Source organism: Perna viridis, chromosome 1 (genome assembly GCF_037379345.1).
Source record: "Perna viridis isolate PV_CMFRI_1.1 ecotype Kerala chromosome 1, ASM3737934v1, whole genome shotgun sequence".
Lineage (NCBI taxonomy): Eukaryota > Metazoa > Mollusca > Bivalvia > Mytilida > Mytilidae > Perna > Perna viridis.
In genome coordinates this window covers 65,540,619-65,551,156 of record NC_142445.1, presented here as the reverse complement: position 1 = coordinate 65,551,156, position 10,538 = coordinate 65,540,619, and the positions used below count along the sequence as shown (strand labels likewise).

Here is a 10,538-nt window from a genome sequence, read left to right as displayed (position 1 = left end):
ATGAAGTTGGGAGATTTTTTATTATATTTTATCGTATCGTGACGGATGTGTTTTCCAATAAAATAAATATATATCAGAAATGATAAAAAAAGATAATGTTTCATAGCCATGTTATTATTGGGTTCTTACGCTTTAACGAATTGGCCAATGAACTGGGAAGAAACTTTCGATTTTGTTAAACGCCCAGGAAACGCACAAGTTCGTTTGGACATTCGAACTTATTCGTGGTTATTCGTTTGAGAACATTCAATTAGGGACCTCAGGCGCGTAGCTGCCGTTAGGCAAAAAAGCTTTTGCCTGTACTTAATTTTGCCATTTTTTTTGTTAGATAAAACACATCTAGGAGAGGCATAAACGATGCTCTAAAACGCTATCTCCGCGGAGCTTCGGGGGGGGGGGGGCTTTGCCCTCCTGGACCTGCTGGGGGCCTTAAGCGGCCCCCAGACCCCTTGTCGTAATTTTGCCTACACTTCAATTTGGCCTCAGCTACGCGCCTGGACCTCACCTTAAAAAATAATGAAGTTAAAAAAGAAAGACAAAAATGAACTGAATAGCTCCTAATACTTAACGTCCTCCACCTACGATCATAACCTGACAGATGACTTCTCTAATTTTTTAATTCGTTCGCTCAATTCACTACAGTCGAAGATGGTCTTTTAGTAAGTTACAAATTCATTTAATTTTCGTTGGTTATTTATTTCTTTTCCTCTTGTGACAGAAACATGTACACATTTAAGATGAGTGAAATCACTACGTGTTTAAAACAGATGTACCATTTTATGTGTGGGTTTCCAACTTTTGGTGGTCAGGAGGAAGCATGCGTCAAATATCGCAACTTAAAATGCATTTTAAAACGAAGCATTTTTTTTTTATCAATGATGAGTTCGTTTTTCGTGATCTCTTACAAAATCGCAATGCACACTTTTTGAAAAAAATCGGGAACTTACGCTTTAATATTGTTCATGGAAACCATAGCCTTTTGTATAAATTTTTGAACATATGAAGTCCTAATTCTAAACCTTCGCATCGTTTCAGTTATCAAATATGCGACCTAAGGACTTTTAATAGCTTTTACAAATGATGACGGGAAATGGTCTGTAAGAAGAGAAAATTGTTTAACTGTCTGACACGACATCATTTAAAGCATAGGGTCAAATATCTACATCTCTAAAATACCGTTATCTTTGGGGAAGGTATGTGGGACCTTTGGTCATATAAAGCTATGGCAAAAATGCACACATTTTGCACATGGGCTATAAATTCATTTTAAGAGTACCTACCAAAGTTGTTTTTTTTAAATCATAGGACCTTTAGTTTGAAGAATGTATATCTTCGGAACATAAGCACATAATCAAGTACAAATAACATTAAAAAAATAAGTACATGTATATACTTTATATGGTCTAGGCTAAATATTGTACAAAAAAAGAGTGTTTTTACTCATCGACCGGCATGTAAATCCGTTGTCTCTTCACGAATTCTTTCCAAACTGGAACGAGACTCACAAAAACGAAACGTAAGCTTAAGTGAACTACAAAAGCGACTTGCAAAACACTACTGATTAGGTTGAAAACGGATTCAAGCATTCTGAAATTCCACAAGATTGCAGTTTAGTCAGACTTGAGGGAACTCATTAATAATCCTCTAATTTTAGCCTAGTTGAAAATTAAGATGAAAGCAAGGGTAGAGAACATTCTGAATATGCCTCAACGATACCGAGACAATAATTGAACTTTATTTTTGTTTGGGCTACGCGTCCTTACCTAAATGTAATTGTGAATGGAAATAGCATACCAAAGTGATTCTAACCAGAAAGTGCTTACGATAGGCATACGACTTGATTTAATTATTTTAAGTGAAAATTAAGTGGTCTCGGCTTTTGTGCTACCGTTGGTGTTGTGCCCATGGGCCGCCGCAAGAAAACTGACTTTGTGTAATGTTTCATGACAAAATGGAGATTCGATAAATAGAGGCCCCGAATCGCTCGTCTGGAACTCGTTTTTGTCGCCTTATAAATGGAAGATGTTAGGAATATTCCAGTATCTAAATCAAACCTCCCCCCTATCGGCCACAGTTCTTAAAATTTAAAAAAAAGCAAAAATGGCACAGGCTTTACTTATTAGGGCAGTTAATCCTGATGGGATCATTTCTTACTATGACGCACTTAAATCTTTTGTAGATCTGATCATAAGGAGCATTTCATCAACGAAAGTTGCTTTCTATCTATTATGGTTTTTCAAGATATAAGCCGAAGTCTGAATTTTCCACTCTTTTATCTATTTTTGTTGACAAATTATTGACTAATGCTTCGCGGGGAGCAGCTGAATACGACCGTAGAGGTCGAACCCTAAATTGATGGGAGCGAATATGAACACACCATTCAAGCTTGCAAGAGTTATTAACTTCGATTACATATTTGACACGTTTAGTATAAGAATTTGACCAGAATAGTCGTGGCACTAATTCTAGCATGGTCCAAAATTCTATGGAATTACCGAGGGAAAGTACGTAGTAATTTGTTTGTGTTTAATAAAGCTGGAATGAAATTATTTGCACTGCTATACCTATACCAAGAACATCACTGAAGCCCCGTTCCTTTAAATATATATAGCATCTGTGGTTGTTGATGTTTTCGACATTTTTTGGGGATAAAAACCATTTTTTATGACTTATGTCTTTCCAAAATAAGTGAGACTGAGAAAATGTTACATAGTTACTTAATGCTCAAATAAAAGTATGAATCATTCTAAAAAAGTTGTTATACATTAATTAAACACCCACATCTAAAGGTTTTACATTTTCAGTGCGGATAACCGAGGGGTGCAGGGGGTTGGAACCCATCCTTTTTATTGGAAATTTGTCATTTTCATGTGTAAAATTGACAAAAAAAATATGGCAAACAATGTCCTAGCGCCATCCCCTTTTCTGAGGAACCTCGGCTGCAACCCTCCTATTCAAAGTGTTGGGATCCGCCCCTGCATGTTAATCAATAAGTTCTTCAACTTCATCGATTTAAGATTTTTGGGACATGTACACACATTCCGTGAGGGAAAATAATTACTTGATGCAATGAAAGGGGTGATATGGTGACATATATGAACATTTTCAACACAAAAAGGTCCATTACATCTAAAGTACATGTACATTGATATTTCACCCCAGTGGTTCTTCTTATAGCTATATCGTAGCCATGTTTTGTAAAGCAGATATGGCAATGATTAATAAACTGTTACCTCTGCAGTACAAGAAAATCATTCCCTCAATAAGAATAAGAATAGCATTTCCAACAAATATTTGGTTGGATTGGTTGAGGTAAACTAAAAATGAATATTTCCCCAACTCATTGCAGCAACAATGGAATAAAATGGGTTTCTTGTAGTATATTAAAATTTCAAAATATGTCATATATCTGATTTCATTGTAGCCAAAAAATTAAGACTAGAGGCTCTAGAGAGCCCAAATTGCTCACCTGGTCAAAAATAGTCTTTGAAGCTTTCTAAAGCTGAGCTCTTGACATTACTGCACTATTGTCACAAGAATCATTTAATCAATACAGAACATCCTAGTTACTTACCAAGTTTTCATATTACAAAACAAATCTCTTTTACAAGTTATTTCCAAAAATCTTCAATTTGACCCTTTTAGTCTACTATTAGTATTTCTGGCCATGGTTTTTTGCCAGATCAAAAATCTACATACAAAGATTGTTAAGGATATTGTAAGGTACATTCAGTAGTTCGGGAGGAGATTTTCAAATTTGGAAATACAAACATTTGGGAAAAAAAATCCATTTCAGTACCCATAACTCATTCATCCCTCAAGAGATCTTTCTGAAAATTTTAGCATGGGTCAATCCAATCAAGTTGAACCTTTCTACTCCCTGCTATATTTTAGATAAATGCAAATCCTTTTGAGTTATGTGCCAAATTCTGTAATTTAACCCTAAGGTCTATTTTTAGTAACTGCAGCCATTGGATTTGTTTCAATCCGTCAAGTAGTTTCTGAAGAGTTGAATTTCAAAGTTGGAAATGTAAACTTCAGGAAAAAATTAATTCCGGGTCCCATAACTCATTCATCTATGGATATTTCCGAAAATTTTTAGCATAGGTTCGTCCCATCATGCTGAAAAATTTTGACCCTCAGCCAGATTTTAGCTAAACCCAACTGTTCTTGAGTTATTTGCAAAATTCTGCAATTTGACCCCTATGGTCTATTTTTTTAATCAACGGCCATGTACACACAGTGATGGCAACAGCTCGGCCAGGTGAGCTAAAAATACATTTTTGTAGATTACAGACTCAGACTTCTCATAATTAGTAATATATTTGAATTCACATACTGTGGTATGATTATATAAAAATGTCAAATACAATATCAAATTAATAAAATTCCTCTTGAAAATCCAATTAAATAGAATTATTACATGGATAACAGTGATTAACCGAATGTTCCCAGCATAAATTTATTTTCAATAAATGACACTGTGAAATAAATTGGTAATTTCACTCAGACTTTCTCTTGCTGAATGTCATACATAAATATCAATCTGCAGTTAAAAGTTCATGCTGAAAATAGCAATGAAAAATGGAGGAAATCTACAAAATAAAAAGGATAATCAACTGGTTATCGTGAATAACCAATAACCAAAATATAATCACTCATGCTGAGAATGCATTAAGAATTAACTCATGTGTGGAATAAGTTCTGCACACTCATTAAATTTAGATGTTCTTCAGCACTCATTATCATATTTTGGTTATTCACTCTTTCCAATTAGACAATGGCAAACAAAAGAGAGTGGACTTCAATTATCATAATAAAATAGTACCAATTCATTTTTAACATCAAATTATTTTCTTTTTATTGTATATGTGGTCATACCGACATTCAGCAATATACCATAATATGTCTATCTGAAGACGTGTACAAAACTGAAAACAATCAAGAACCCAGTACTCTCATTCTTGTCAAAAATTTCATTGAAAATCAGCCACTTCATCTTGTAGATATACAGCATACATCATCAAGGTCATATGACCTTCTGAACACACTATGGTAATGTTAACTATTGACAGTTTCTGGACATCATACATCCTTAAATCTGGGTATGACAGGCAGTATAAGATTACCAAAGGAAGAGTCCTGTGTTATAAAATATCCAAAGGAATTTGCATTGGCATGCTGAAAAGGTGAAAAGAAAAAAAATGTCTATGATTTAATGAAACTAAATCTTTTAAAAGTGTGTTTGTGTATATGTTAGTGTGTGTGTGTCTGTGTCTGCATGTGCGTTATAAGTTGAGAAGTTGAATTTAATTGTTGAACTAAGATTTCTAGATGTGTCACTGATGGCTTAATTAGCATTTTTCTGTCAAAACAACACAAGGTCATTTATATAAATTGGATTTAACTAAGTTTATGAAGATACATGTAGATTCTTTAGCTACTAGGTTTTAGAATTCAAAAACAAAAAAAAATACAACTTTGAAGAAAAGCAGTATATTATAGAAGAAAAACAATACAGTAATTTACCTGTAGGGCAGCTCTTTGTGCTGGGGTCATATTATGTGTTTCCATCACAAGTGTTGACTGGAATTCAATTATAAAAAAAATCTATACATGTTTATATATATAAATGAAAGGAAGTTGCTAATGAAATTTCTACAACTTTAGATTTTGCAATAATTCACTAAATAATGAAATATAACATAACTTTAATTTCAAATCTTACTTAAATACAGAAAAGAAATCAAAGTACTGATGGCACTGCCAGTTTTTGATACTTGTGAAAACTGCAGCATGAACAAAATTTCAAAGATTATACGATGGTAAATAAAACTGTGATCATACATTGCATTTAAAATACATGTACTATTAAGAACTGTCCTTTCTTAATATATATAAACTGAAAGTCAATCTATACTACTGATCCAACTTCACACACATTTACAATTTTTTTTTCCATTACACCTCCCCCCCACCCCCCCCCAATTTTAAAACTATCCAAAAGTTAATGTGTATTTACATTCAAAAACTACATTAACAGAGTATTTATCCTATATAAAAATTACACTTAAATAAAACCAATATCAGCTGAATAAAATAATTTCCTTAACACAAGATTTTCAAAATCTAGACATTTTATCAATTTGAATTTTCCTGCCAATTTTACTTGGTTAAAATCACTGCTCTTCACTTCCTGTTTATAAACGGTAAAATGCTAATGATAGGATGGATAATTTGACTTATAAGTGTGTTAAAATTAAAATATTAAACACATTTTATCCTTCCAGAGATATTACTGCAAGAAATAAATTCCCTAAATGTAAATTTATTACTAAATATCTATCAAGGCCAAAAAGGAGTCCCTCAAATATTGAGCTGATATGAAGACTAGATCTAAATTTTATTTGCATAAATAATAGAATATTATTGAGCAGATAAATTGCAAGAAACATATTTACTTGTTATATAAGAGGTACTGAATGCTATAAAAGGAATTACATTTGGAATATATTTTTGTGCAGTGTTCAGAAATAGTAGGGAAGTTCCAGTGACAGACCAGTGATACATGTATAAGGTATTTTGATCCTGAAGGATTGAAAACCCCCAAAATACTATATATATTTACCAAAAAAAAAAAAATCAAAAAGCATTGATAACAAATTTTAATTCCAATTATGGAATGGCTTAAACCTTTGCTTCACACTATAGCTAACAGTTTAATTTGTTTGTAATAGCATACATGTTCCAGCTCAGTAAATAATGAGATACTGTGAGTTCTAATGTATCATACTGAAAATGAATGTTTGCAAGAAATGTTCTTTCTTAAACTAAATATACAGACTTACAGACGGATTTGGAGGTAATGCTGGCTGCTGAACAGGTTGTGGAGCACTAAAAGTATATATAAAACAACCTTCAATATTATTTGAAGTATTTGGAAAACTAAATGAGTACTTTCCTACTTCGAAAATGAACCTGTACAATGTATTGTATACATTTTGTAATTCACCACTTCATAGATTTCTATTACTTTACATTTTAAAATACAGACATTTTCAAAATTTCACAGTGTATTCCCAGAAAAAAAGGTTTCTTTAAGGTACATACAATTGTGAAGCTGGGAAAATAAGGACTTCAAAACAATTAATGTTATGTAAATGATATAATAATCATAGAAATTTTTCACAAAATACAAATATAAGCCAGAAGAAAAAACTAACAACTCAGACTGAGAGGATATTCTAAGAAAATGAATATTCAGATGAAGAAGAAAATATTTTTTCTACAAATTAAAAAAAACAAAAAACAATAAGAGTGTGATATAAAATAGAAATATATTGTAAAACAAAGAGCATCTATAAATTAACCTTGGAGGGGGGAAACAAATCTACACATTTTGCTATACTGGAATTGATAGATTTAAAAAGTTTATTATTTTATATTAGAAAGGTACAGTATGGTTGCAATGCTCTTCACTTCAAGTTATATCTAATTTCTGACTCTTTGATTGGTTATGCAGCAGTCTTTTTTTTTTGTTTTTTTCTTCACAAAAGACACTGTCAGGATTTAGTTATAAAAACTGTGTCTGACTGACTTGATAGCCACAGGATTTGGTGGTCCAGGATGACCACCCATTCTAAGTCTTTTCTTTTGTTCTTCTAACTGCTCTAAAATCTTTCTGTTCTTCTGTTCTGAAAACAAATTTCATTATAAAATACTAAGTGTGGCTGAAAAAAACTATTTAAGTAAAAAGCAGAAATAATTATTATATTTGAAACATTCAGTCTCAGGATTTTTTTCAGGATTTTGAAAGCTTGTCACTTTCACACGAGAAAATAAGGACCATTTTAATGGTATACTTTTTAAAGTAGTATTTGCATCTGACATAAGATACTTCAGTATTATCTGTTATTTACAGCACTGTGCAAAGGCATTAAATAAAACTGAAATGTACATTGCATATGATTAAAGCGTATTTTTTTTTCTCACTATCATGCAACCATGTTTTCCAGACAATTCAATAGCACACCTGAGATTAAATTAAAACAGAGACTCCCCAGCCTTTAAGAATCATCAAAAATAGGAATCCTCTTATACTTAATCAGGGACCATACAATCTAAATCATGCCCAACATAATTTTAAGTCTTTAATTTTGAAAAAAATGCTGTTTACTGCAAGGCCACCCTTTGTAGAAACAAAGATACATCTAGCACAGTGCAGATACATTTGTATTTAGATACATGTGTTCAACAGCCTTAACATGCACCAGTACTACATGCACTGAACAGATATATATATTTTCAAATAAGTATTTCCGGTGTATTGCCTCATGACCTACATGAGATTCTATTTTTAGCACATATTAAAGAGCACTATTTATGTCATGATTTCATAGTTATAATTATAATTAGAATAGGTCTCTGGGGAGTTCATTGATAGCATAAATGGTATTTTCAAGATGGTAAATATTTCCACAATGCAACTACAAAATGTACTAAAACCTGGGCAGTGACCAAATTACCCAGATTTAGTTTACACTCAAGTTGATGTACAAAAATAAATGATAGATACTTTTTCATATCATCTTGATACAAAGTTAAAGAGTGGTGAAAGAATTTTTCCAGCAGAAATTTTTACTAGATTTTGAACTTTATAGACCTTTAACCGTGTGCATTAAAGTCATGCTCGAGTTAAAGTTGAAAGATCAACATTCACTCCATATGCCTGATTAGAATTATTGGCGAAATTAGGGGACTGTTGACACATGTTGAAATTTGTAATTAGCTTGGGGTAATGAAACAGTCATTTTTGCCACTTGAACTTATGTTAGGCTTACAGTTCTTAATGTTTTTTGTACTTTCATAGATTTCAGGTGACAAAATGAGACTAGATCATTTTCGTCATTCTGAAAAGTCTTTTGTCAATGCACTAGAAAAATCACTGCAGTCTGACTAAAGCCAGGGCCTACTCTAGAGGGTGAAATGAACAAAAAACATATTTGTGTTCAATTCTCCCATTTGTAATTGACAGGGAGATTATTTCTGTAATAGATTACATAGACAAAAATGTCAACATTATTCTTTTTTTAATAGATTTTACTAAAATTTTTAAAAAATGTACTCCTTGTCAACAATGTCTAGATTAGGCCCTGTAAAGTCAGTCAACTATCGACTACAGTCAGTCAGTCAGACTCACTGAGAAGCTTTTTGTCTATAGAATGTATTCTTTTTTATACTTATGTGTAAAAAGATGCAGGCCTTGAAATATTTTACATTATTTTGGGGTCTGTAACTAAATTTCCATTAACTTTTTGCATTTTGAAAACTTAATTTTTATAAAAGGTTAAAAAAAACCTCATCACATGAGGAGTGGTATATACTTCAATTAAGGCGTTTCTCCTTATTTCAGGTTTTAATCCCAACCTGTTCAACGTCAATTTCTTCTGTGCAATGAGTACATATTGTTATAGTCCTATTACATAAGACATCCCTTTGCAGGACGTTTTATACATATTGTATTTGGATGTTTATATGTGCACTTTGTGGCACTACAAAGTCTTATGTTAAAGGACTAAGTATTTGCAATCATTTGTACTACCTGCATCTAATTCTCATTTTCGGTGTGACATCACTTCAATTTGATTAATTAATGAAAGGAATTTAAATTGACCGTAATCTATTTGGAACTACCAAATCCTTCTTTTTAATTATAAATATCTTTGAATATAGACATTACTTTTCAAATGCTTTGGATAATTTTTACCAAAGATCATTTAAAAGTATAATTTTTTTTGTTAATTATCTTTCAGGGTTCTATGTAAGTTAACCAAAGCCTATAAGGCACCTATAAAGCACCACTTCGCTACACCACCTAGATATCGAAGTACCCAGGTTTTCAGAAAAGAGAATAAATCTAGAAAAAAATATATTGGTGTGGGGCCACAGACTTTAAGTTCTTATTATACTACAATGTAATTGTTAGTATTATATAGTCCCAGGCAGTGGAACTTATATTATAAACAAGAGCAAATAACTTTGTACGGATTATGACCTAGTCCGAATTTCCTCTGACCCTGCAACCCTCCTCTTTTTTTATTTGGATATTGATTTGTCAGATTCGGAAATTCGGACTAATTATGACCCTGACCATTGATTTGTAGAGTCAGATGAGCTGCTCCAATGAGCCCCAATTATGTGCAGAGAACTGAGGAGTGTGCACTTCATGTTGTTCGCCAGCGTTTCTTAAAAATCTCAGAACTGTTAGCACTAACCCAATTCGGATCTTGTGAATTATGGTATTTTACTAAAAGCATTAAGTTTTTAAGCTACACGATTATAGTTATTAGTAATCTGTGAACATATAAGTGTACCTTGGGCAACTGACATTTTGGCTAGCCTACTACATGTATATCTAGTATAAACTAGAATGTCGCTTAGATGTTTGAGAATAAAAGTCGTAGTTCATAAAAGAAAATCTGATTGGTCTAATAATTGACCCCGAACCAATCAAACATTTTCTTACTTGGTACTTGAAT

The 10,538-nt window shown here is 32.4% G+C and overlaps 2 protein-coding genes across 3 annotated transcripts in view; one reads left to right on the top strand and one right to left on the bottom strand.

Moving 5' to 3' along the window:
* The window catches only part of LOC148629887 (sorting nexin-30-like), a 37,109-nt gene that overhangs the window by 1,306 nt on the left and 25,265 nt on the right, over window positions 1-10,538 (top strand). The gene's annotated exons all lie outside the window — the stretch shown is intronic.
* On the bottom strand, window positions 4,447-10,451 carry LOC148629888 (SOSS complex subunit C-like). Its single transcript, XM_088559279.1, has 5 exons — window positions 10,374-10,451; window positions 7,598-7,694; window positions 6,849-6,894; window positions 5,530-5,586; window positions 4,447-5,181 (listed from the first exon to the last, which is right to left on the bottom strand). Exons 1-5 carry the CDS (start codon window positions 10,387-10,389, stop codon window positions 5,086-5,088), a joined length of 312 nt encoding a protein of 103 aa, XP_088415405.1. The 5' UTR covers window positions 10,390-10,451; the 3' UTR covers window positions 4,447-5,085.